Source organism: Enoplosus armatus, chromosome 15 (assembly GCF_043641665.1).
Source record: "Enoplosus armatus isolate fEnoArm2 chromosome 15, fEnoArm2.hap1, whole genome shotgun sequence".
In the NCBI taxonomy this organism is placed as follows: domain Eukaryota; kingdom Metazoa; phylum Chordata; class Actinopteri; order Centrarchiformes; family Enoplosidae; genus Enoplosus; species Enoplosus armatus.
In genome coordinates this window covers 21,597,798-21,625,738 of record NC_092194.1, presented here as the reverse complement: position 1 = coordinate 21,625,738, position 27,941 = coordinate 21,597,798, and the positions used below count along the sequence as shown (strand labels likewise).

The window sequence follows — 27,941 nt, the reverse complement described above, 5'->3', positions numbered from 1 at the left end:
GAAGTCTGGAGTGGAGTTTGTTTTTTACCCACCTGGCTCTGCTGCAGCAGCTTCTGGCAGAGTTTCAGAACAGAGGAGATTCCTCGACGTCGGGCTCGCACTTCCGAACACAGAGACTGGTGACGGAGAGAAGCGAGAAGAAGCAAGAAAGGTCAGAAAAATACAGCAAATATTGGAAGAAGTGGATGGTTGGCACTTGAACCTCCTCCAGAAACTCAAACTCAAAAAAACAACTTCACATTCCAAAGTAACAAAGCGGGATATTAAAGGGCAGTTCTGCTTCATTACAGACTGGGCTTCATTTGCATAGTTTTGTCAGTTACGATGACATTGCACTCACTGAAAGGTGGGATTGGTTCAGTTTGTTACGTCCTGAACTCATTTCCATTGTTTTCACAGTCCACCAACCAATGTCAGGGAATGCATTCTCCTCTACTCATTTACTATATCATTCTTTAATATTTAATCAGTTATACTGTGTGTTATAACTTCTGATGTTGTCATTGTCTTCTGTAAAGTGTGATGAGTGATAATGCACTTTAAATAAATCTTGACGTGTGTGTGTCCACAGTTTCTCTGTGCAGTGACGTATTATTACAAACGTATGTCAGGCGCCCCCCCACTTTCACTTTCACCTCAAATAAAGTGCTTCGATCGTGATTAGACAATCGTTGTTTCCAACCTGTCTGATCACCTGACTGCTCTTTGTTGTGGTGTTGTTCATTTGGTGAGGACAATGTTATTATGACCGAGAGACAAAACCATGAAAAAGAGACCAGAGTTGTAATAAACCACCATTCTCCTTTAAACCATGGTTAAAAAAAACAACAAGAACAACAAACTATTTATTTATTTTTTCAATTCTCCACAGTTCAGTGCAGTTAAATTCAGGTCATTCATAACAATTTATTAGCATAAAGTCAAATTCAGCACACAGATCCTTGATCAGCAGTAACGGTGCATAAAATAAATGACAACAGCCAATATTCCCCCTCTGCTTCCCGCCCTGCTCCTGTCTAATAAATGCAAAAAGAGGGAAAAAAGAAACACAAGGATTGGCAGCGCCTATTATAAATCACTATATGCTGATGAGTTTCCACACGCAAAGGTCAGTGAGTGTGTGTGTGTTTGCATGTTTGAATGTTTACTCATGCAGGCGTGTGCACAAGCGTGTGTAGATATGTGTGTGCAAACATATGCATGTGTTTGTGAGTGTGTGTGTGTGTGTGTGTGTCACAGAGAATAGAGGGGACAGCCTTACTCCTCTGCGGCGGGGACCAAACACGTCCAAGCCGCAAACTATTTATGCTAATCCTGCCCGCTCGCTGAAAAGCACTTCCTTTACATTTTCTTTACATTTTTCCAATAAATATTAAACACTATTACAATGAAATGGAATTCTCGTACTCTCTCTCTCTTTCTTGCCTGCACACACACACACACACACACACACACACACACACACACACACACACACACACACACACACTGCTTCTGTCTCACACACACTCAAGTCTTCTTCTTCTGTCTTTCATCTCCTCTTTCTCGCTCTCTCCAGTTTAGCATATTTGTGGCTCGCCTGGTTGTCTAAACAGGAGATGGGGATGCAGAATACAGCAGACAGGATCAAGAGGACAAGCCTGGTGTGTGTTTGTGAGGTTGCAGATAAATTTATGCCAAACAGGAGGTGTGTATTACCTTGAAGGAGGAGGCTCGAAACAACAACAAAACGACTGAGTGATACTCGCTCTGCGCCAAATAACTGCAGCAGACGGCGAGCGCGGGAAGATGAAATAAACTAGATTGAAGCTGGAACAATAATTCAGCATGTTGGAGTCGGAGGACGACGGTCATAACTCGACAAAGACTCTTCAACAACAGAAACTCATTGACTGGGAGATATGTTACAATAAATATGACCTCTTTACATCCGCCTTCAGACGAGCCAGATGTTGGACTGATTTCATCCACTTGGTGACCGCATCACTTTGACATCACAGTCAGCAAACATGGCAACCAATGACAGCAGCTCCACAGGCGGTCAGATGCAACTGCTTCGCCTCAATATTTAATCTACACAGGCCGCCTAACGGCTCCCACGACACCTGCGCTTTTCATGCGTAACTACAGCCTGAAGTGTAGCTGCAACCCACTTTTACACTCAACTTAACGCATAACCACATTTATTTTGTACTGGGCTTTGAGTGTTGCCAAAACACTGCAGTACTGTGGTTGAACGCATCCGGTGAGACACTGATGGAGGACTGAAGACAAGACATCTGAAGACAACAATTTCTTCAACTGTCACGAAAAAGTTAAATTCTAACAACCACAGCTTCTGTGTCAACTGAAAACGATGTAATCGGGACAGATATGGCACTTACAGCTGATTGGTTAAGGCAATGCAGAACAAGTAATCAGCTAACATGAACAAGATGTGAACGCAGCAATATGGAGAAATGTTTTAATGAGGAAGTCCAGTTTCATTCTATTCTAATAATTTCTACATTCCAGGCTCTGAAATGTCCAAATTTCCAGCTTTGCAAATGTTTTATGAGCAAGTTCAGAACATTTGGCCTCAATAAGTCTTACTGAGAAACGCTGTATGTGCTCCATGGGGGTACCAAGAGGGAAAAGACCAGGGGCCACCATGTGAGAATATGTATTTTAGTTTTCATTTATCACAACAAAAACATGTGGCTTTCCCGTTTTGTCTCAATAAAAGATCTTTTAAAAACAAATGTTCGGACTAATACTGAAGAATATCATTTTTACCATCGTTCCCAGTATCAGGATCGCAGGCTGGTCAGCTTCAGATAGCTTCGTCTTTTCTGAGAGTTTATTTTCAGACAGAGACGAGAAAGAGAGAATCCTTAGTCTCTATTGTTTCTGCACTGCTGGTTTCTATGCACTGATCCCCCCCCCCTCTCTTTCTCTCCCCCCCTCTCTCTCCCAGGTCGAGCCTAGCTGGGCCCATATTGACTCAGAGGGCTCTACAGACACAGTCGGACAAATATTTGCTAAAAAGCTTTTCTTCTAAAATACATGGAAAGCCGTGGAGTGGCTGCAGAGAAAGAGACGGAGGATGTAGACGTGAGATAGATCGACAGAGAGGAAGAGGAGAGCTAGCGAAGATTTAAGTGAGTTACAAAGAAATTGATAATTGATATTGAGATAAAGGGACATAGAAAAAGACACAGAGACAACAAGCAAGAGAGACAGGAAATGAAAAACATCAAAAGGGGAAACTGATTTGTTAACATGTGAAGCTCACTGTGATTCTTTAAAACTCTTTATTTTGCTGATCAAGAAGATGGATCTTCAGTGTGGTATCACACATTATGGAACCATTCTCTGCCGTTCCAATCTTTAAAGGTTAGTCTGGTGGCCTCAGGAGGGCATCTCTGTGTTTTGCAGATGATGTGATGATGTTCTGCTTGCTTCTTTGACCTTTTACTTGCAGCAACAGTTTGCAGCTGAGAGTGAAGCTGTTGGGATGAGAGTCAGCACCTCAAAGTTTGACGTCATGGTGGACTGCTCCCTCCAGGTTGGAGGTGAGCTCTCACACCTGTAGCTTGCTTCATTTGCTCCAGACCAGGAAAAAAAAAAAATATATATATTTTTGCCTTTCAGCTCTGGTCCGGTGTGTGTTCACATTGACTTTTTACAAACAGGCCAAGAGCTGTAAACATATTCATTTGACTGACAGGTGACTCATTGAGTGGGACAGTTTTTGTGATGTCATCATAGGTGCCGGACAGAAAGTCACCACTTTACTGCTTCTTATGTGTATATTCATGTTCTCTTGTGTTGCGAACAGCTCATGAAGAGATTACTGACTATGAGCATTATTATCATTCAACCTTCATCACTTCTACAGATGTTTAAGTTGAACAAATCCGGGCTTCTCTCCGTCATTATTAACGCTGAACAAGAACCAAAGAAACTCCAAGAAGCCTGGTAAGAACCTTCACTTCTCTCAGGGTGTAATGTTTTCGTCTCTACATGTTCGTATTCAAGGTCGACCGACAGGAGAGACCGAAAAAGAACAAGTGATGTCTTTATCTCTTCGTTTGTTTTCTCTCTCTCTTCATGTATTTCTCAGTCTGTCACTCAGCATCCTCTTTCAGGAAGGGTGACCGACGCAGGATAAACAAAAAGAAGAGGATCTGCTCTCCTCGTTCTCTAATTCCCCCTTTACTCTCTCTCTCTCTCCTCCCTCTCACTCTCAAGCTCGATCTCTCTTTCTCTCTCCCACTTCATCCCCCTCTATCTCTCTCATTCTTAAATCTCCCTCTCCTAAAAACAAAATCCTCTTAACTCTCCTCCACCTCCTCATCTCCACAATCTAATTACCGAGACCTGCCGTGAAGAGAGGGAGGGAGGGGGGACAGGATAGAGGAGAGTGGAGGTTGTTAGTCTGGTTGCTATGTCAGTGTTTTTAAACAGTAAAGCACTTTGAAATGAGAGTGAGACAGAGAGAGAGACAAGACCAGGACGGGGCGACACTTGAAATGCGTTGATACTCGTGCCGATACGATACCTGAGTTACGGTGCTGAAATCTGAAGGATTCAATGAAACATACAAGTTATACGAGTTAGAAGAGAGGGAAAGACTGAGAAAGAGAAAAACAAAAAGAAAAAAGAAAGAAAAGGGAGACAGGTGCATGAGGAAAAGACAGCAATGGAGAGAGACAAAGACAGTGAAGAGAGAGACTGAGACGAAGAAAGAATATGAAATAAAGAAAAGGACAGGGATGAGAGAGACAGATGTTAAGAAAGAAAACCAACAGAGAAAGGACGAGAAGGACAAGGACAAACCGTGAAGGACAGACAGAAACGTGAGACAGGAGCGAGAGAAGGATAAGGAGAATTTTGGCTGCTCGCACGGTGACCCAGTGGATATTTCAATCAATTACCATTAATTAGAAATCTCTGATTAATTCTATTTGTTGATTAAGTCAATTAAAACCACAAGCACTCGTTATCGCACAACGAGCCTAATGAATTCCTGTCGACAATTTGTTCCCACACACATATTCCCTCTGCTGCTGCTAATACCGCCTACAGCTAGCCAAACTTTGTCGTTTGCATACACTTCCCCATCTCTCCCTCTTTTCTCTCCTTCTCTCTCCTCGTCTGACATTTCTGCCGCTTTCCCTCCCTCCTCTCATCCATTTCATCCTCTTCTCTGCTCTCATTCCTTTACTTACTATCTCCCGATTACTTCTTAATTTCTTTGTTCCAGCTGAATTTATAAAAATGCAAAAGTACAACCACATTCTGCCTCGGAGGACTGTTGAAGAGTACCTTGACAAATGTCATCGAGCAGGAGGAGTGTTCATATCCTTCAGGGTTTGGAAGTAAAAATCTTTCACTCACAACCTCGTCCTCTAACCTCAAGGCTAGGGATTCCCCAACTGGGGTCCAGGAACCTCGTGGGGTCCTTCACATAGACCGGAGGCACAGAAAACATGGCGGTACACCACATCTACAACCTCTCTCCTAAGATTTGAAGTCTTGTTTTGGAGTGAAACTCAGTTTTGGGTGCCGGCAAAATACCAGTGAAGGACACAAAATGAAGTGAGGGATAAAACATCACGGATCTTTGGCAAACATCAATCTTCCTGTTAACGCAGTATATTTGTGATTAGCTGCTGCTGTTTGTTTCTAATTATTAATAATCTTTTAACCCAAAATGCCATCAATTTACGAGTATGTTGTACTATACATGTTCCAGAAACTTCCAGTTTTTATTAAACACACCACAAATATGTGCATATGAATAAATACAGGAGAGAGTCGGTGGGACATTTCACTGATGATAAACACTTATTGGTAGTGCAAATGAAGAAAATGGTATTTTTCCTGTTGTTTTTATTCGGGATTTAAACATGAGTTTTAGCACTACAGTTCCCATCATGCTTTGGCTGATGAAAAGAATAATAATAAGAGTATAATGTTGCCATGGAGACAGTGAGTTGGGTGTGGGCTGCACTTTGAGTCTGTATTTATCTGTATTTCTGGTATTTTGGTGAATCTGCATCATGAAAAGTTTGAAAATGTTTTATTAGCTACCAGCAGGTCCTGTTTGCACTGTAACCATGGAAACGGAAAGTCTCTTGGATTGAGACTATGAGGATTATTTGGCCAAATCTGAAGTTAAGGAGCGTCCCTTTTTCTATTATTTGTCATGTATCCGCCGTCAATGTGGCTCTCTGATGGAAAACAGCTTGACAGTTAAAATGGATTATTATAAGTTTTCAGAGCAGCAAAAAGTATCCAAACAATTCCAGGTGATCCAGTATCTAGAAATATTAAGTTTGTTCCCTCGTCATCACCTCATGGAGAGCTGAAGAAGCATCTTGGATGGTGAAAAACAGCACTAACACGAACATCTGTCCGTGTGCGTTGGAATGGATTTACAACCTGAATCTGAATAAGTTAATAAAGTGTTCACGTCTCTTCTTTAAAAATATCAGGCTTTGCTTTGATAACGTGCCGAGTATCATTTTATAAGCCGTCTCGCAACATTATGGCATGAAACTTGACGCCCAGTGACCCAGAATGCATCTGTCTCCCGCTCGGCAGTTTTTAACATTACACATGAATGGGGTCTGAAAGTCAGCGGGATTCGTTAAGAGCTTTTAGAGCAATTCACTGAAAATAGAAGCAGACAATAAAAGTCAGACGTTCCTCTCCCGCCGTGTTTGTGACATTCATGGCAAAACCTGGAAACCTCGACGCATTAAAACATCAATTTAGCACTCTGACAAATTGACAGCTCGACTCCAAAGTGGGAAATGTATGTTTTCATTTTTGGATTTCTCCAGAGGGACTCATGCTCAAGGTCAGAGGTCAGAGGTCAGAGGTCACTCATCCTGCGATCTTGCAGTGTTTACATGAGAGGAGAGGTGGTCAGAAAAGAAACCGTGTGGAGGTTTTTCCTTTTATTCTGAAAATAACATCTCTGCCATAAGGCGGGAAATCAAAGCAAAGGCAGCCTTTAGGGTTTGAAGGGTTAACAGGAAACATCCGTTTAGTTGTTGTAAAGCAAAAAAATAAAGAATTCTCGGTGGCCTTCATGTGAAAGTCAAAGTGGATCACTGCTGACATCATCAGGTCTTATTGATTATCGTAAGTTATTAGCTGAAGTCCTTTTTGCCCGCTCGACACACGGCGACATTTAAGGGATGAAAGCTTTACTCTTAAAATATTCAGCAGCAGTAAACAAATGGAGGATATATGAAGTCTTTGTGAGTGAAAGCATTTACTGTTCTCACTAATGCAGCGGAGCGAACACGCCACGGCGACTTAAAACGCTGCTATCAATAAAATCCAATCTCCTTCTGTCTGTCTGCATTTCTCTGTATATTCGTCTTTTCACCTCTTTCTCTCATCCGTCTTTTCCTTCCTTTCTTTCTGCATCCGTCTTTACAGGCTGTTTTCTCTTTCTGTCTCTCCATCCCTCCCTTGTTTTCTTCCTCCTGATCACTCTCTCAATCTTCCTTCACTCGCTCTTTCTCTTTCCTCTCTCTTCCTTTACTACTATCTTCTCTATCTCCATCCTTCACCCTGTCTCTAGCCCTCGTGTTGTCTCTCTGTCTTTTCCTGCTGTTTTAGCAGATGAAAGTGATTTTCTCTTCAGTCTCAATTTGTCTCTCTCTCCTTACCGATGTCTCCGGGGTTTTTTTTTGGCTTTCTATCATGAGCATCACGACTGAAATACAGGTTGGGCTCCGAGTCGGTCAAACATCCGTGATATGATAACAAATGTTAGGTCTTTTATCTCCCCGTCCTCCTCTGTCCCCGTGTTAGCTAGGTAGCAGTAATAGAAAGCAGCAGCGCATCGCCGCTGAGTGAGGGCCTAAAAAAACCTGGATTATCTGAAAACATGTATCGTCACAAAGCTGAAAACAGGCGTCTTAGCTTGTGAAAAAGTTGATGTTTTGGAAATACAGCGACGACACGCAGATCAACTACGACGTACTCCGGATGACTTCACGTACTCGGTCGTGACAGGGAGTGATGAGGCAGAGATGAACCGCAGAACATTCACCGTAATAACTGCACAAATAGCCAATAATATCCAAACAAGCTATATAATTATTAGCATGCGTTTTTTTTTATTTTGCACTTATTTCAGCAACATTTTGCAGGAGACATCCGCCTGAAACTGCTGCTGAACTAGTATTTTGTTCATAATAGAGATGGGATGGCTGTCAAACTGCTGTCCCAACATTTCCTCCGTGGACATCATACAAACTATTACAGGATGCTATGGAGGTTCAGCTTTTACGTTGAGGCTCACTGTGTGTTCACTGAGAGCTTTATAATGTAGGAAGAAACAAACAGGAGTACAATTAAATATCAGCCTGAGGACATCAGGACACAGAGTGAAGCTGAAACTAACAGATCCTCAAGTTCACAATGGCCCTGAATGTCTCAACCTCCCTGTTCACTGTCTTCTCTTTCTCTATTCCTCTTTCATGTTGTCTCTCTGTCTCTCTCTCTCTGTCTCTCTCCGTCTCTCTCTCTGTCTGTCTCTCCATCTCTTTCTGTCTCTATTCTGTGTTTTGATTCTCTCTCTCTGTCTCTCTCTCTGTCTCTCTCTCCGTCTCTGTCTCTCTCGCCGTCTCTCTCTCTCTCTCTGTCTCTCTCTCCGTCTCTTTCTGTCTCTATTCTGTGTTTTGATTCTCTCTCTCTGTCTCTCTCTCTGTCTCTCTCTCCGTCTCTGTCTCTCTCGCCGTCTCTCTCTCTCTCTCTGTCTCTCTCTCCGTCTCTTTCTGTCTCTATCCTGTGTTTTGATTCTCTCTCTCCGTCTCTCTCTCTCTCTCTCTCTGTCTCTCTCTGTCTGTCTCTCTCTCTGTCTGTCTCTATTCTGTGTTTTGATTCTCTCTCTCCGTCTCTACTCCTTTAGCAGATGAAAGAGCCGAGTGTTTTCTTCTCCTCCCGAGCAGATGAAGATGAAAGTCTGATCTGTTTGTTGATGCCGTTACCGCGGCAACGCCTCACCTGTTTGCTCGCCTTCAACCCCTAACGAGCAACTCTTAACGAGAAAACACCTCTTCAAAAAACACCAACGAGCACGCGCACACACACACACACACACACACACACACACACACACACACAAAACCAAGGAATAAACACAAACAGAACTACAACCAAGAAAGACACAGACGGGTATAATCAAAAGACACACACACACACACACACACACACACACACACACAGCTGTGTGTTCTTGGCAGGGAGTCGGAGGATCTTTAATCCTCATCATGCAGCAGGTATCGATATCAGAGCCTCGCTGTCACCTTCTATTAGCTGCCTGAGAGACGATGGGGGGGTGGGGGGGCAGGTTCACATATACCATGGGGAGGGTGTAGTTTGTAGTTTGTAGTTTGAAGACTGCAGTGTGTATGGAAGTGATGTCAACGTACACATCTGGATACATTCACATGAAGTAAAAAGAGCCGCTGTTGTGCAATGAACTACGCAAATGGCCTCAGTTTCAACTTCATGTACAAAGTGTTTTTGTCCAAGAACAATATTGATAATCATGAGAGAAATGTGGTGAAGTCTTTGGTTGCCCATAATCTCAGCATGAGCCACATCGTGTCATGTCAGTTTTACAGTTTTACTTTGGCTTTGGAAACCAAAAACAGTTCAAATTTTGAATTAAATAATGTACAAAACGTACAAAACATTGTCCAGACAGTGAGAGCACCCGTGGACACTTACTCGCAGATACCAAGTTTATCTTTATGCTAAGTCATCTTTAAATAAAGTTAACAGACACTCACACTTCATATTTATGTTGGAAGAATTATATTTGTAATCACTTCCACACTGGCTGTGTGTGTTCCCACTGTGAGAGACGGAGGACAGAATCCAGAGTCCTCGTTCTGTCCAAAAATACATTACAGAGCTCTCCGTTAGCCAGATCTTTGTCCTGGCAGTCGTTTATATCTGTACTGCCAGTTATTTGTCCCGGCAACAAACCTACGTGTGACTGCCACAAAGTGTCGGGGCTTGATTAACCCACTCGGGGGCCCCGGGGCAAAAATGAACTGTGTGCCCCTACCGAGACCCCTGAGGGTCTGGAGTCTTGGGCAGTTGCCCACTTTGTCCAGCTGGTAATCCAGCCTCGTATGTAGTTGTCATTTAATTTCTGTAATCTGCTTTATGTCAAAATAAGGTTTAAAGACATGTGAGCAGGGTGGGGTCAGAGGTCACACATGGTAGATGAAGGTGGGCTTGTATATGAACAAATGGGAAGAGAAGATATCTACATTTACATTTATTCATTTAGACACTTTTGTCCAAGTCACAGAAGATCGAGGACGAGTCCTCAATGTTACCGTACAAACACTGAAGGATATAAACACTGACATTTATTTTGAAAGTCAGGAAGAAGGGGTAACCTTGTGGTTTATAACTCATGAAAACAAAGATTCATGAGTTACAAACACTGGGGGGAGTGCGAGGTGGGTTCAGGTGGTCCCTGCAAGGTGGGTTCAGGTGGTCCCTGCAAGGTGGGTTCAGGTGGTCCCTGCGAGGTGGGTTCAGGTGGTCCCTGTCTACTTGTAAAGTTGTAAATTGGCCAAACAAAGTCATTAATTATAATAACTTCACGAGTTCATGTGATTTGTCACTGGTTACTGAGAATCAATGGAATATAGTTCTAGGATGGGGGGTGAGATGGTATCTGAACAGTAGAAGGTGGGTGGGGTAGTGGTCCATGAATGGCCAATGAAGGGCAGGTTCATGCTATAAACTGTGTGTGTGTGTGTGTGTGTGTGTGTGTGTGTGTGTGTGTGGTGGGGGGGGGGGGGCAAATCTTACAAACGGCAGGAGGACGGAGAGCTGAAAATAGAAACGGCAGAGGGAGGGGGGCATGTGATACAAATGATGCCCAGAGGGCAAAGAGCATGACTGGAGGGGTCCGGGCGATGAGGCGGCCGAGGGTAAGAAACAGTGGGGGAGGACGGGTTCATCTACTGTCAGCAGCAGGGGAGGGAGGGAGCAGCTGAACAGATAACAAGAGAGAGAGAAAGAAAGAGATGCAGCAAGGACGACAGAGACGGAGACGGACAGAGACAGAGACGGAGACGGAACGAGGGAGAGAAATAAAAAGCAAGAAGGAGGTGACGGAGCGGAGAGAGACGGATAGAGACACAGAGGAGGGCAGTTTGTTGAGCTTAACGCTCACACTGATATCTGCTATCTATGCTAACATCTGTGTGTGTGTGTGTGTCGAGAGCGAGAGGTCGCCTCCTGACAGTGTGTGTCCGCCTGACTGAAGGAACACAGACTTTGAACATGAACACTGATCCATTTCCATTTCCAAGAGAGAAAGAAAGACACTGAGATAATGTCATCGCCTCCATCTTTCATGGAAGGTCACAAACGCCAAAACATGATTTTTACATTTTGTTTTTGTCACAAAGTCATCTGATGATCTCTGAATTATCTGTTTCTATTCATATCACAAATATTGCACTGATGTCGTGATGAAAGATGTCTTTATAACAGAAAAGTGAAGACTGGTTTAATGTGATCACATGACCCCAAAGGGTAAAACAGAAACATTGGTGGTTTAATGAGCAGTTGTCATCATATCAGCGTGTTAATAAAAAGCATGTGGTCGGTGTGAGATTCATCTTCAGCCTCCGTACCTGTGCAGAGAGCAGGTGTGTGCTTCCACTGTGATTGTGAGTGTGTGTGTGTGTGTGTGTGTGTGTGTGTGTGTGTGTCAGGCGCAGTCTATTAATTCTCCATGTGTCCGGCCCCCAGAGCGTCTCCACGACAATAGAGAGTCATCGGAGGCCCAGGGCCTGCTGGAGGAACGGCTGGCTGACGCCATATCTTAAAGGAGCGCTAATTCAATTACTAGCCAGGTAACAGGCAGACTGGTGTGTGTGTGTGTGTGTGTGTGTGTGTCTGTGGGGGGGGCAGATAGTCATAGCACTTTTAGGACTTCTAAGTGAACCTTGAGCTGGGTTTGTTGTTGTTGTTTCTAACGTCAGTTGTGTCATGGAGGTTTCTGACATTCCTTCTTCAGCCTAATACAATGGAGGTGAACAGAAATGTGTTGGATAATCTAGACCAGATCCAGATCAACAGAGCAAACTGTGAACCACTTTCATCAACAACAACATTCCTCCTGTACAGAGGAGTTCCATTAAAAACCCTCCATGTGTGGAGGTGGAGGCAGAAATCTCACAGACAAACATCTCAAAACCTGGACGAGTCCAGTGTGTGCGGCTGGTGTTCCTGTGTTTTGGGTGAAGCGACCCTTTAACACTGTTGTACAGATAGTTATGTGTTTGTGTGTATGTATTAATGCAGCTCTGTGTCCTTCTGAAATGTCTCCGTACATTTGTGTGTGTGTGCGTTTTATAAATGCATGCGTGTTTTTATAAATATATTTTTGTAAATGTGTGTGTGCTCCTGCGACCTCTGCCGACCCCCGCTGCTTTCTCATACAGCCGTACAGTAATAAGCCGCAGTGCAGAGATCGAACCCATTTATGAGTCCGAACGCCAAAAACAGACAAATGATCGCTAAAATGGAGCTGACTTCTCTTAAAATGGAGCCTCTCTCTCTCTCTCTCTCTCTCTCCATACAAATGACTACTATCAATATTTCCAATCTTCATTTCTCCAGAAGCTCAAGGTCTCTTTCTGCCAGAAATCAATGGCTTCCCACTGAGAGCTGTGACAAGGATCAAAAGTAAGAGCGGCTCGGCTCACTTTCTTCAGATAAAGTCTCGTTTCTATACAGTTTCATCATTTAGGCAGCCGGTGTGTGTGTGTGTGTGTGTGTGTTACTACAGTCATCTATATATTTTTATGCATTCATTATTATGTGTGTGTATGCATGTGTCATTTGCATATTTCTGTGTGTTTGTGAGTGTGAACGTAAGTGTGTGTGTGTGTGTTGACACATATACATACATGAATGAATACACTCCTGTGTGTATACATTTCTATTTGAGCGTGTTCACTTGCATGACCGTGTGTGTGTGTGTGTGTGTGTGTGTGTTTCTGGTTGTCAGTCACACGGCAGGGCTAGGCTAATCAGCGCAGCTAGCTGTTCGCTGTGTGATGTAGGCTGATTAATATCCTGTTAGCGTCCCGTGGCTTTTAAGGCTAACTGCTGTTTCCTCTATACATCCATCGCTTCAAAACAGCCCTGCTTTCATCTGGCCTCATTAAGACGATGTATTACTATACTTAGCAACAACACACACACACACACACACACACACACACACACACGTTTTTTTAAAAGCTTAATGTTGATTGGCCACATATTTGATAGCAAAAGTTAGCAAAGAAAGTTAAGTGACACTGTACGAACACCTGAAGCAGCTCGTTCATCTGTAATCATGGAAACACTTTGCAGTTAGTGCTGTGTCTGTGTACAGTGGTTTCTGGTTTCTTCTTAGTTCATTAAGTGCTCACATTAGTAATTGGAATAACCAAGTATGAACGTACAGCATGCTACTTTGGTCCTCAAACAGTTATCAAATAACTTCAACTTCAAAAACATGACATTGTTTGAAGAACTGACGAGGTTTTAGTGAAGGCGTTGAGTTGAAGTTGATCAACTTTATTAAAGGATTAATCAGAAGGCATTATGGAAATATTATTTAGGATTTCTATTCAAAGATTAATCTGAAATTCTGTTGGGAAGGTGTCCCGCAAATTATATTAACATTCACCATATATTAATATAACTATGTTCCGCTGTTCTTTGGGGAAACACAGACATGTTCATGCCGAGGTTCACTCTTGTGTTTTTACTTATGACCATGACCGTCTTTCACTAACTTTATTTACTGACTGCTACGGCTCTGCTTACATCATCACTGCTGCTCCTTGATATGAAAACAGCCAACGTCCCACCAGCTGACTGAAACACTGCGTTTCCTACCTTGAAGCTGTGGAGCTGCTCGGAGGCGTCCTTGTCCTGTCGGAGGCAGGAGTTAAAGATGAGGAGCTCGGTGTCTCGCAGCCACGCCTTCAGCTCTTTGATACGAGCCTCCAGCTGCTCCAGGAGCGAGTTGGTCAGCGGGGAGAGGGCCGAGCGAGGGTTCTCCACATCGACGCCTCGACCGCCGGCCAGCAGAGAGTTCATGTTGGCTGACCGGTTCTGCTGGGAGGAACTGGGTCCTGAATGCTCGGACAGGATTTTCTGAAAGACGACAGAAGAAGAAGGAAAAGGAGAGAGAGTTAGCGTGAGGACTCCTTGTTGTGTCAATATCCCATCATGCAAAGCAGCATATCAATCAATACAGACACGGCCATTAATCATTAACCTTCAGAATAGTGCAGATCAATAAAAGGGATGTCATGTATTCATCCCTAACTGCCGGAGGACGGTGTGAACATCAGATTCTGAGCTGACTTGTGTTGTGGCTCATGTCCCTGCTGAAGACGTTTCAATCATCATGTTGTTGTTCTTGTTTATGATGTGCTGTTACGACACATATGAAGTGATACTTTCTGGTTCTTCGGTCATAATTCAACATATATCGTTTCGTGTACGAAGGCGACGTTACTATGTTGTGTTTTTTAAAATGTTCTTGTGGTTTTAATTGTTTCCTGCTGTGAGAGGATGCTGTTGATCATAGATACAGTTTCTGGTGACAGAAACTGAAAACAAATATGAGAAATAACAATAATGTGATATTGCTGATGCTGTTGTTGTTTGGTTCATTTGGTCATACTAAGGTTTGAATGATATTCAGAGAGTTATTTTATCTATTACAGTATTTCAACTGAACTTCCCGAACATGTACTTTATAACAATACATCACTAACACAATATCAAATGTAATAAAGTGTGATTTTATCTATACCGCCCCTCCCTGTTCTGTTATATAGTGTCATTTCACCAGTGCTGCCAATGCTGCTGTTGTTACCATGAATTAGCTTGATGTTGCTAATGCCGCTGTCATCGCGGCTGCGAGGCCTGTTATTATTGTGTCAACGCGGCTGCTGTTGTTGGTGCACAAAGCTCTCAGAGTGCGACTGCTGTTGTTCCAGGTGCAAAGCGATCAGCGGCTAATTCAGAGCTTCTAGCAGCTTCACCTCCAGAGCCGACGATATTCACACCCAAAACAAAACATCATTTAGACTCAACACAAACTGAAAGAGCGTTTGGTGAGGAGCAATCACTGTTTCAAATAGGAACAACTTCGAATAACAAGAGCCCGACTCCTAGAGAGAGTGTGTGTGTAATATGCTCTGCAGAGTAATTTTCCAACCCCTGTTGATCACACAGTAAGACACAGCGAGCGGCTGAGCGAGACTATTCCCCTCTTGGATTTAGACAAGTGTGTGTGTGTGTGTGTGTGTGTGTGTGTGTGTGTGTGTGTGTGTGTGTGTGTGTGTGTGTTCTCAGGTCTTTTCTCCTGAAAAGTGCTCATCAGTATAGAACAAACAAACTTGTGATGCTCTTTGCTGATCACGCCGAGCTCGGGGCAGAGTTGCTGGGCAACGCTGTCGAGACAATAACGGGTATAATAGCTGTTCTGGGATCTGTCAGAGTGATCTGATATGATGCTTCAGCAGTCTGAGTCAAATCAAAAGGGAATCTTCCAAAGCTTCTGTCTTTGTCCATCGCAGATTAGCAGGAAACGGACTGGGACTTACGTCCTAAACAGATATCCACTTGATTTGACCAGCGGAGCCTGTTGAGGTCTGATGTTTGAACGTATGTTATCTAAAACAAACTGATTAGCAGAGAGAATAGTGACTTTTGGGAGAATCAGGATATTTAACATGACAGTCTTGTTGGATTTGATGGATGTTTGGATAAAAGTGTCCATTGAAATCTTCACTGTCTGCAGTATCCAGTCCATCACAAATCTCCTCGTCTCACACGACTCGAGTCTAATCGCTCTGTTAGCCGCTCAATTCTCAATAAATACATCTTCATTTCATCTTCCTCTCTCCTTATTGAAGTGAAGCTTTAATTCCTACAACTCTGTTCTTCATTCATACATTTCCAGCTTCTCCTCGCTGTCAAATTCCTTTCAGTCACAACTTTCTTTTGTGTCCAATCAGATTTCTTCCCCTTCAACCATCAGCTGTTGGAAGCTTTAATTATCTCTGTGATTCTGCTGTTAGAAAGTCTGAGTGAGATATGTTAATGAGACTGTTACGGCCTCCAGGTTCGTTACCGACTTCTCTCCTCAACACTTGACGGAAGGAAAGTTTCTGTTCATTTCAACTTCAGCTTCTGCAGCACCATCCATACACTACACCTTTTCTTATTCGGGGTTCATGTTGCATTGTTTTGAGCAATTTAAAGCATCAGATAGCTGTTATCTTGCAGCTCTTGTTATGACTTTAACAAGCGGCCATAACAAGAGAAACTTTGAATACAGAGCTGCTCCTGAAGGAGCCCCGCATGGGTCCCTGTTGCTCATTTGCATATGTATGTGTTTGTACAAAAGGTATTGAGTCGTTGGTATAGCAGCGACTCTCCCTCCTGAGTGGAAACACTACTTTAGCTGAACTCTGGCAGGTAAAACCAGCCCATTAGACGATGAAGAGGGGCGATTATAGACCCCCTGACCGGTGAAATGTGCAGTTAGCGGTGTGTTCACAAGAGGCGACAGTGATTATGAGCCTGTGGTTAGTTTGGCAGAGAAAAACAGGAGAGACGGAGACAGAGAATATATACGAGGGTGGATGTAATTTAAGAGATAGAAAGTATGAGGAAACCAAAACATTAATTTTTTTTCTGATAATATGACACATTTTATTTCCTCCACAGGTGGTTGTGGTGAACATGTTCACATTGCAGGACAACATGATCAACAAGGTCTGTTTATTTCCTGCAGAGCTGAGCAGCGTGACACCGCGAGGACACTCGGCGAGCTCAAAGCTTCACATTTCACCTTCACAGCTCTCTGAGTCATTTGGAAACTCCTTCTTGCAGCATTTCTGTAATTGCTTGTGTGTTTGTGTGAGCTGTTTTCTAAAGTGGTAAAGATGTTTTTTTCATTTGCTTGTTTTCTTGAGTTGCAGGGTTTATTTTCAAAATGAGAGGAACAAATATATTAAAAACAAAAAACACATGCATTCATCGTTGACAAATGAAAGAGGCCAAATGCTCCATTTTGTCACATTTAGCTGGCAATCAGCCAGCTAAATGTGACAAAATGGAGCATTTGGCCTCTTTGGTTTGTTGCAAGTTATATTTATTAAGCTAACAATGATGTTAAGGCTTTAATCGTGTTTCAGTTGATCTCATGTAAAATGCTGAACCGATAATGACTAATAACGCAGGTAGATTCTCATGCAAAGCTACAAATCGTGTCTGTTAGAACAGCACTGACACTCTCCCTGGAAGAATGAACAGAACGTAAAGAAAGAAGAGACAAAGCTGTGTGGAATGAGAAGGCGAAAAGAGAAAATGTGAAAGAGAGATTAAAAGCCAGACAATCGAGGAGTGGGAGAAACTGAGGGAAGGTAAAAGAGAAAAACGTGGGAAGAAAAGCAGCAAATGAAAAAGATCCAGTGGGAGAGACCGAAAATGAAAAAGAAAATTAGCAAATAAGAGAGATAAAGAGAGGAGGAGAGCAAATGAAACAAAGAGAGAGATGGCGTGTTGTTTTTAGGGGACTCAATTAACCAGAATTTGTTTTCCCTCTCTCCTCCTCCTCCTCCTCCTCCTCCTCCTCCTCTTTTCCCTGCAGGATGAAGTGGTGATCTGGTCCTGACTCTGGCGTTTTAGAGTGTTGATGGGAAGAGGATGAATACGCAGATGAAAAGATCATTTAAGTGCTAATTTACCAAAATAAAACAAAGCATATCTGTTTGTTGTCCGTGTTTCTGTCTCTATCTGTTTTTTTTTGTTTTTTCCAGGATACATTTACACATCAGCAAGATTAATACGAATTATTTTCCACACTGGTTGTATATTTTTGTCGGCCATTTTCTTGTCCTTCGGGCTGTTGACTCCATTCATCCATCGATATAACCATTATTTAATCTGTCTGTCTGTCTGTCTGTCTGTCCATGTATATATAAATCGACAGTTTCTATCCTCACACACAGTTTGACCTTGAACAACTGCGAAAAACGACAAGCTGCCGCCAAAATCCACAACAGAAAAGATGAAAGCTAATTTACAACCTCTTTATTTTCTTCTTCGTTCGGCGTGTGTGTGTGTGTGTGTGTGCGTGTGTGTGTGTGTGCGTGTGTGTGTGTGTGTGTGTGCGCTGTCATAAATTCTTCATAAGGCCAGGACAGTTCAGAGGCGAGGCACAGGACATCAATTCCAGTTAATTCCCAATTTGTGTCAGAGCAGCAGATGCCGACGCCAGCACTGATAGGCCCGTTAATATGCTACTCAAACGCCATGTTGGGAGGGGTGGGGGGAGGGAAGGAAGGAGGGAGGGAGGAGAAGACAGAAAGAGGGAGACAAACAGAAGAGAGATCTTTGATATGTAGTGAAAATTTTGGGAAAAAAACCCTTAAAAATTCAGATTAGAAAGACAGGGATGAAAGAAACGAAGAAGAAAAAGGGGGAGGGGAGAATGACGGGAGGGGAAGGCAGAGCCGAAGAAGACCAGAGAGGATAAATAAAGGTGAGTGAGGGAGAAACTGTGACAGTAAAATGATGTATTTCCATAGCTAGAGATAATAGCTGAAGATGTTCACTGTCATTAAAGAAAAACATAAAATCCCAACCAGCAAATATTTGACATAAAAAGGCCGAAAACGATTAAGAAAATAGATTAAATCAATCTTTGATCAATCGACTAATCGATGAATGCTCGCCGCTTCAGAAGAAGGAGACACAGAGAGAGATCGGGAAGGTGGAGAAAGAGAAAGAAAAGAGAGCAGAGGGAAGGAGTTACGAGCGTTTCGGGAAACATTTCAGTCCTGCTTTCAGTCTGTATTAGATCTGTCTACCATCCTCTTCCTCAAAGCCTTTCTCATCAGAATAACAAACATACTGTTAGAAGATCCCTACAATAAATATATTAAGCTTAAATCTTACCTTTCTGTTTCTTATGTATTTCTGTAGTAACTAAGGGGGGTGGAGCTTACAGACGGGGCCAAAAAGGAGCCTCCAACCCAAACCACGAAAAACTGCCTCAGACCAGAAGTGTGTGAACAGGGGTGTCCTCATACTTCTGGCCATATAGTGTATAAGAGAGATGAAGCAGAACTGAGAGAGAGAGATTAACAGTGTCTGCTTCACTGGCGTCTCTTTCTATCACTACCCACAATTCCTCTGTTCCCTGATGACACACACACACACTTTGATAAGTGTGTGTGTGTGAAACGGCATTGTGAGTCCAAATGTCTCTTTGTCAGTAATAGAAGTTTAATCACAGTCTGGTTACTGTGGCGGAAACACACACAGAGACAGGGAGGGAGGGGGGAGGGAGAGAGAGAGGGGTGAGGGAGGGGGAGAGAGGGGTGAGGGAGAGAGAGAGAGAGACAGAGAGACGGGGGGGGGCTCATCTGTTGCTGTTTAATTTCTAAAATGGAATCTGGTGGTTGATACATATGTTAATGCACACACATACACACTTCCAATAACTTTGAATTTGTGAGACAATAACATACAGTGTGTGTGTGTGTGTGTGTGTGTGTGTGTGTGTGTGTGTGTGCATCATTAGGGACTACAAGGAGACGACACACACACACACACACACACACAGATGGCGTTTGCTCTCCGTTCGTGTGAAGGAGCTCAGCGCGTCGAAGGCGCCGCTCGGTCGTCAGGAGACGGTTTGTTTCTTCGGAGGAACAAAGTCACATCGTCACATTTGAGCCTCCTGACGAGCCGCTGCCAGCTGTCACCGCCGCCGCAGACCTGGAATTAATCAGCACGCCCGCGTGACGACAAACAACTGCTGCCGACGTGCCCATCAGCAACGCCGTCTTTGGAATAATCCAAAGTTATTTCAGGTGTCTGGGAGGAAAGATCCGGTGACTGACAGCTGGAGAACTTTCTGCAGAACCTCATCAGTACAAACAACCAACAACTGTCTTATGTAGAAAATAGAGATATAAGCATGTTGACAACTACGAATCCCAAGGTGCACTTCAGCAAGAAACGTTTAAAATGACGCTGCACGAGCTGAAGCAAAAGGAAACACAGCAGATTAAATCCATTCACTGTCCCTTTCTGGATGAATTCTGATGACCTCATGTATGCACTACTCAGGATTTCACGAATTGTTATAAATATGTTCTTCAAGATGAATATAAATATAAATGCAGCAGCGATGTTGACTTCCTCTGACACAGCTGTGTGTGTTTATCTATCATGCGACATGGAGCACACGGTCCTTCTCAACCTGAGCGACGCTGCTCTGTTTCAGTTTCTTCTTCTACTCGAAGTGAACTTTCTCCACAAGGACACCAGGATTACCTGATCTCAGACCTGATTTGTGTCTTCGGTCACATGACTTTATGACTTCATGGAGGTCCCCGTGGAACAGAAGCAGCCCTGTTAGTGCTGATGCTTTTACACCTTAATACCACATTTCCCATCTGCACCACTACGTCCTGTACCTCCCCGCCTCCCCAGGAGAAGGAAAAATACATTTGAAGTGATTTACCCATTTGCCTTTTACTCATCACCATCGAGCCTCACAACATCAGACTCTTCTTCACTCAGACAACAACCTGACGGGACAAATGAGGAAGAGTTTCTGATTGAAGTCCTGGTTAGAAACAGGCCATTCAGCCGCAGTCGCTCCATTTTAATTTCAGCGTTTTAAACTGATTTTCTGTTTCATTCATGGGCTGTAGGAGTTTCCGGAGGCATACAGTCTGACCGGTGCTGGATTTCTGAGGCTGATCTGAATGAGATCCCTTTATTTACAGATGACTTGATGAAGAGTTTCTATCTAAATAAGCCTTGCAATCTCATCTATGTGTGTATCCATCCTCCATCCCAGTATCTTCCTCCACACAGTTAAAGGCCACGGTGGCAGCACGGCTCTCTAATTGAGACGACACTAATTATCATCTTCATGTTCGAGATTAGATCAATGCTGATTAGCCTAAAATTAGACACACACACACACACACACACACACACACACACAGTCCTGTCTCAACAGAAATATCAGTGTGATCCTCCAGATACTATCTCTGTGTTTGGCATGTCTAAAACTTGTAACGTCTATTTGTGTGTGTGTGTGTGTGTGTGTTACCTCCAGCTGCCTCCATGTGTGCGTCAGGTTGTGTATTTTGTGGTGGAAGTTGCCGGGTAGTTCAGTCCCGCTCCTCTTCAGGGACTCTGCTCGGCCCAGCAGGCTGGTCTTCCTGCTCTCCATCATCATCAGCTCAGCGTGGCTGCTCTGGAGACAGACAGCAGGACAGACGTCCGTCACACAGACGGACAGACACGACCACAACGTAGAGGGGGGCACTGTGTCTGAAGCACACTGCAGACATTTTGTTTTCAGAGCTCATATCAGCCTCTACTGAATCAGGCGGTTTGGGGCTCATTAACATACCTATAGCATTATTCACATCATCACGCTGATTGGCTGAAAGTATTACTGGCCCCGCCCCCTCTCTTGACATATGTAATATCTCGAAATACACAAAGTTTCAGACCCTGAACATCTCATCAACTCTACATGTTTGAGTTTCAGGATGTTTTGATACGTTTTCCACATCGACTCTGGTCTCCACTGGAATCCATCGTAACTGCCATGAATCCATCTGACTGCAGCTGCCGACCTCCACAAAGAAGTAAGCTTCACAAGCCTACAGGTGGTGAGCATTTGATACTCAAAAGTTCGCTTTTCAGTGGAGTATTCCTCTAACTGATCTCTCAGAGAGGAGCAGGTCTTTGTATTGTTGTTGTTTGCAGCTCATCTCATGATGAAATGTCTGAGGCAGTCGTAGGAGTTTTCTTCGCCTGCTTTGACCACTTTAAAGGTAAAACTGTCGCACCTCTGCAGCTCCACAGACGCGCAGGAATCAAACACTGCAGCAGCAGCACTTGACGGCAAACTGCGGAGTCTCTTTTTTGGAAATATTTTAAAGAAACGCTCCATTTTGTAGCGCCAAGTGTTGCTGAATATTTTCTTCCCTTCCGGTTTCTGCTTTTGTCTGAGCGCTGCGGAGCTGCAGAACACTTCTCCAGTTTTGCCAAATGTTCATTGTGTTTATTGATATTAATTGGGTTCGCTGTATAATAATGAATGAACTGATGCATTCTCATGCCATATGTATAAAGAGACAACTGCACTTCATCAACAAGGAATTTCACCACCAGTTTTTTTTTTTTTTCATATTTTCATTTGATATTTTTAGTGTTTTACAATAATGCAGTTTTGCGTACTGTAAGAGAGGGAAAGACCTTCTTTAAGCCTGCTTATCTCTCAAATCTTTTCTATTTCTCTTGCAGTTTTACAACAGTTTAGTAATAGTTATTTTGAATCCCTCCATCTTTTTTTCTTTGTCTGTTCACTTCGAGCAACACTTCTCCATCTGTGTTTCCTTTCCTGCAACACTTCCGCCCTCCTCTTGTATTTGCTTAATTCTTCCATCTTTTTCTCCATCACTCTCCATCTATCTGCTCTCTTTCACTTGTTAGCGTAACTCTTCTTCGATGCCTCCGTCTTTTTTTTTTGGCTTAATTTCCCTCCTCCTCCTCTCTTTTCTCTTTCTCCTCTTTTCATTTTCTGCATCGATAGCTACTTGATTCTACTTTTCCCTTGTCGTTTATCATTACCGCCCGGCCCCATTTGAATATTTAAATGTCTCTTCTCTGACTCTGTGTGTGTGTGAGAGGACGTATGCATGTGTGTGTGTGTGTGTGTTTTTGCTGCGCTGTCATCAGAGAGGCGGCGGCCATTTTTCAATGTCGCCGATTCTGATGGAGATGCTATCGCTCGGCGCTTCACGGCCATCCATCCCCTTCACTTAGCTAATAGCCACGCCGCGAGAACGAGGGATCGACAGCAAAAAAAAAAGAGACGAGTTGAAGGTAAATATGTCGGCGTCACACTCATCTAACAGTCAGGAAATTATACGATTTATTCGCTGATGGCAAATATTGATTTAAAAAGGGAAAGGGAGCTGGGGGTGGGGGGTGGGTTGTTGTTGTTGTTGTTTGTTTGAAGGATGCCACTGATCCAAAGTCAAAGAAAAGAGGGAGGAGGGAGAAAAGAAGATAGACACGCCGATTAAAATGCATGAGATCTGAACTTTGAGATAAGTGCTGAGAGAGGGATCTTGGAGAAATGGGACGGTGGAGGGGGGGGGGGGGGGGTTGAGAGTGATGGTGTGAGGAGGGGGGGGGGGGTGCATGGATGGCTAGTTGTGATGTATTCATGCCTCTAGTCAATCTCCATGCAAGGATGGACTGAGATGCACGGGCCTGAGGAGGAGAGAGACGGGGAAGGAGGAGACAAAGACAAAGAGAGAGGCAGAGCAAGAGGGAGGAAGAAGAGGAGAAAATACAGTAAATAAGTAGCGTGAAGGAGCGAGGACGACAGTGACACCACGTCCTCGCTAACAGACTGGAGACGTGACAGGATGCCATACATTGTGAACTGAACCACCCACCACTACTCAAAGTCTCAAAAGTCACCCAGCGGTGTGACATGTGAAAACTGAGAATATTCACTGATGCAAGCGAGCAACAACCTGGTGACAGCCAATCACACGTGTTGTGACTCTGATGTTTTCTGCTTTATCACGTAGAAGGGAGGAGAAGCTGATGGTCGCGGCCGACAGCTTCCCAACGCTCCACAACTTATGTGTTTAATGCAAACGTGTCTTCAGGCTTCAGGCTGGTGAGAGACACGAGACCCTCTGCCTCTTTGTGAACGTCGGGGAGACCAGGCAAAGTCCTCCCCCATTCATTTTCAATGGGACGCAAGTGAATCATCTCTCAAATCAGAGACATAGAGAGACTTTTCACTAAACCTTTATTTAACCAGGAGACGATCCTCTCCACCTCTCCTGATCTCCCACTTTCTGGGTTCACAGCTGCAACGTTTCGCCTCCTGTCTCTTCTGGTCTCTGAGAAGTCTGAGAGTCTACCAAGCTCAGTGTCTCGACCAAAAACATTAAACATCAATTGTGACTAATTGAAGCTAATTGGTTGTTGCTTCAGTCACATATGTTGGAAATCCAGTTTCAACAAAGCTGTTGACTTGAATTTCATTCCTCAGTAGTTTGAAATATAGATGAGCAACCTGTGATATGTGATTTACATACATGTAACATACATAATGTATGTAAGTATATGTAGAAAAAATGCTGACTATGAGGACTCAGAATATATATATATATATATATATATACATACTTTTGCCAATGCTTTAAACAAGTTTAAATAACCGTTATGGACCGAAAGATTCATCATTTATCTGAGAAAACAATCTGCCGATCAATAAATAATGGAAGTAATTGTTATTTGCAGCTCTAACTTCACCAATATACAAACATTTACAACAAATGCAAAGCATCAATAATTGGTGGAATGGCGCAATATATTGCAGATCTATTATTAGATATAACAAAGCAAAAACACTGTTCAGGAAATCTTTCAACTCAAACACGGTAATGCTTCTGACGTCTTACGTGTATTTGCATTACTGCAGGCTGGAAACATTGTTAGGACTGTTTTCAGAAGAAAAACCTTGACCATCATTAAAATAAATCCTATATAAAGAGATATATCTGTACGTACGGATTTCATCACACATTTGTGGTAAGAAAACACAAGAAGATGTCAGCTTTCCAAAAACACAGAGAAACGGCGGATAAACGCTTGACAAAACAGACGAGAGGGAAAGAGGGGGAGGAGAGGGGAGAGGAGGGACGGGGGGAGAAAATCAACAAGCAATCATAAGTTTAATTTGGTCTCCATATTAATGAGCACGGAGCTGAAATGTCAGCAAAAATGCAGTCATACATGAAAAACATTTAATGCATTTTGAACATTAGTTTTTTTCCTTCTCTCTTCTCGCAGATTCATCTTATCCTCCAAATGAGAGAAGTTTGTCGGAGGCTGCGTAATGGAACGATTTTGTCGCCGCGGCAGCTAAAGTTGGGGGGATGTGATAAGGACGCATCTTCATCCTCCTCCTCCTCCTCCTCCTCATCTTTTCTCTTCTCCTCTGTCTTTGTGTCTTAACGTCTCTTCTTCAACATGATTTCTGTCCTTCTCTTCCGTCTTTGAATCATCTTGTTTTCTCTGGTTCTCCTGTCTTTTTTATTGAGCCCACATGATTGATTCCTTTTCGTATTTCCTGTATTTTCTTGCTCATTCTGTAATTAAAGCTGCTGCCTCAGAGTTTGCTTCATTCAGGGCCACCCATCATCCCCATCATGAACACCCTGTCTCCAGACAAAACATTGATATTGGACGATTCTGCATGGATTACATGAAATACCAACTTTTAAAATCATTTCTTTCTACTGTATTTAGCAATTACAGCATGATCACGAGAAAAAGACTGTGGTTAAAGGAAATATACTGTGGTTCAGGTATTAACTTTTAGGTTCTGGTTAATAAAAAAGTGAACATCCTACATTGCTGCATTGACACTGGACATAAACCAGGTACAATGGGAGCGCCAAAAGGAGTCCATTTTAAATATTGGAATAGTGAATACTACTGTAATGAACTCCAGCCACGTTACCGTCAAACACATTTCTAGAAAAAATACAGAGGACACGACCTCTGTGGCAGCCGTTACTACGAGTACTACTACTACTAAATACTACTAGTATGTGCACTCATTACTCAATGCAGCATCCCTTCGTCTCCCTGCTCGCCACTGTCGGTCCGGTCTCTGCCTTTTTCTAGTTTTCTTCCTAAACAAAGTGTGTGTGTGTGTGTGTGTGTGTGCAGGAGATACACAAAGAGGTAAAAGAAAAAAACAAACACTGTATGCTTGCTTACATTTGTGTGTGTGTGTGTGTGTGTGTGTGACTCAGTGTCTCCGGTTGAGATGGATGTTCCACCGGCTATGAAAGAGCAGGAAGTGGCTCCCTGACACCCCATTTATACTGCCAGACACTTCAACCTGTGTGTGTGTGTGTGTCTGTCTGTCTGTGTGTGTGTGTGTGTGTGTTTCTGTCTGTGTGTGTGTGTTTCTGTCTGTGTGTGTGTGTGTTTCTGTCTGTGTGTGTGTGTGTGTGTTGGTGTGAAAGTACAGCCACGTCTCTAAGTGACACCCCCCTCCCCAAACTGCAGTCATTGTAATTGCAATGATTAATTTATATATTTAGTTTTTCAAAGACATAACAGTCGACCTCATGTTTATATTTGTTTACGGATTATAGTTAACTTCCACCAAATATAAGTGACAGTGTATGTTAAACACACTTTCTTATTCATCCCTTATTTCTACATATTTTACAGCTGTGATCTGTCAACATTTCCATTGTTTCTGTCTATATTTACATTTAGGATCATTTTGAATATTTCTACTACAGAACTACTGTGAACATTTCACTTCAAATTTGAATCAAACTCAAACTAAACTCCTGCTTCTGTGTTGCTGAGAGTTTCTGGAAGTTTCTCTTTCACCAAATTAAAACCCTTCTGTTTGGACAAAAAAAAAAAAAAAAAAAAAGCAAAGAGACTTTCTCTCTTTCCAAACGAGGCGACAACAAAAGACCCGGCAACATGTTTTAATTGTTGCCATGGAAACCAGATGAATGAGCCATTTGACTGGCCAGTAGAGACGGCTCGCCATTCAGCCTGTAGAGTCACGTGTGTGTGTGTGTGTGTGTGTGTGTGTAGCTGGGAGGTCATTAGTACAAAGCGAGGAGGGGGAAATTTCTACCAGACTGTTGAGATAGAGAGAAAAAAAAAAAACAGAGGAGTGCAACACAACCAACAGCTGAACGAATGCACACACTAATAACTGACCATGAAAGAAGCAAAAAGGAGAAACCAATCAACAACCCCCATTATATCACAAAATACAGTCTGTGTGTTCGGGGTTCATCCCCCTGTTGACAGGATCACTAGTAACTCGTGATATTGAAAATGTTGTTGTGACATGCGGTGCTGCAGCCGTGTGGCGGCTTCTCCAGGACGCATGAAGATGTCCTAAAGATGTGTTAAAACTGGCCTGAAAAGTCTTTTTTTTATGTCTTGGTTATAGTAAAGTGATTTAACTGCTGATGACACAATGCTTAAATGCAATCTAGACATCTGAAAAACCTTTTAAAACCGAGTTTATTCCAGTTTTATCCTCAACATTTCGATGTCCTAACCGTCTTACTGTTTCTTAACGCAGTGAACGCCACACCTGCAGACATGAAGCAGGCAGACAAGTAGCCAGGTAGGCTCGTGGTGGCTTAACGTCGGGCCAGGGTCTGTGAGTGAGCCAAAGGTCGACTAACTGAGGCAAAATGTTGGTCTGCAATCGATATCTCAAAAACTGCACTGCAGATTGATTAAAATAAAGCTGTGGATATTCACAGTCTCCTCAGGATGACTTCCTGCTCCCCAGCGGATGAACCCTTTAATGATTATGACCTTTTCTCCTCAGGACAAACTTTACATGTTTCAGACTCTAAGAAGCCAAATCACCACGAAGTTGTTTGTTCTGTCACACTTTTATATTGCAGAGTATAAAGACCACTGCAGCCTCTGGGGGACACACGCAGTGCTTTATAATATTAGTCTGGTTGTTATTGTTTGCTTCTGACCTAACCAAAATATAACACAACAGAAATGATAGAAATTTAGTGGAGAGAGTGAGAGATAAAGAGCGAGTGTTGGCACTGGGGAGGTTGAGTCATACAGGCTGTGGTATGCCTCTCCTGGTTGATGCCAGGTGACCTTTAACCCACTAAGAACCCTGGGAATTCTCTCATGGCAAGACAGTACGAGGTGAAACAATACCAGGAATTCCAGAAGATTCTTCCAAAAACCTCGGGTTGGGTTCCAACAGCCGG

The 27,941-nt window shown here is 43.1% G+C and overlaps 1 protein-coding gene across 1 annotated transcript in view; it reads right to left on the bottom strand.

Moving 5' to 3' along the window:
• The window catches only part of akap6 (A kinase (PRKA) anchor protein 6), a 142,895-nt gene that overhangs the window by 18,392 nt on the left and 96,562 nt on the right, over nt 1-27,941 (bottom strand). Inside the window, exons 15-17 of the mRNA XM_070920560.1 lie at nt 21,209-21,355; nt 13,945-14,205; nt 33-116 (exon numbers count right to left, since the gene is read on the bottom strand). Coding sequence (XP_070776661.1) covers nt 33-116; nt 13,945-14,205; nt 21,209-21,355 — 492 coding nt within the window. The remainder of the gene's footprint in view (nt 1-32; nt 117-13,944; nt 14,206-21,208; nt 21,356-27,941) is intronic.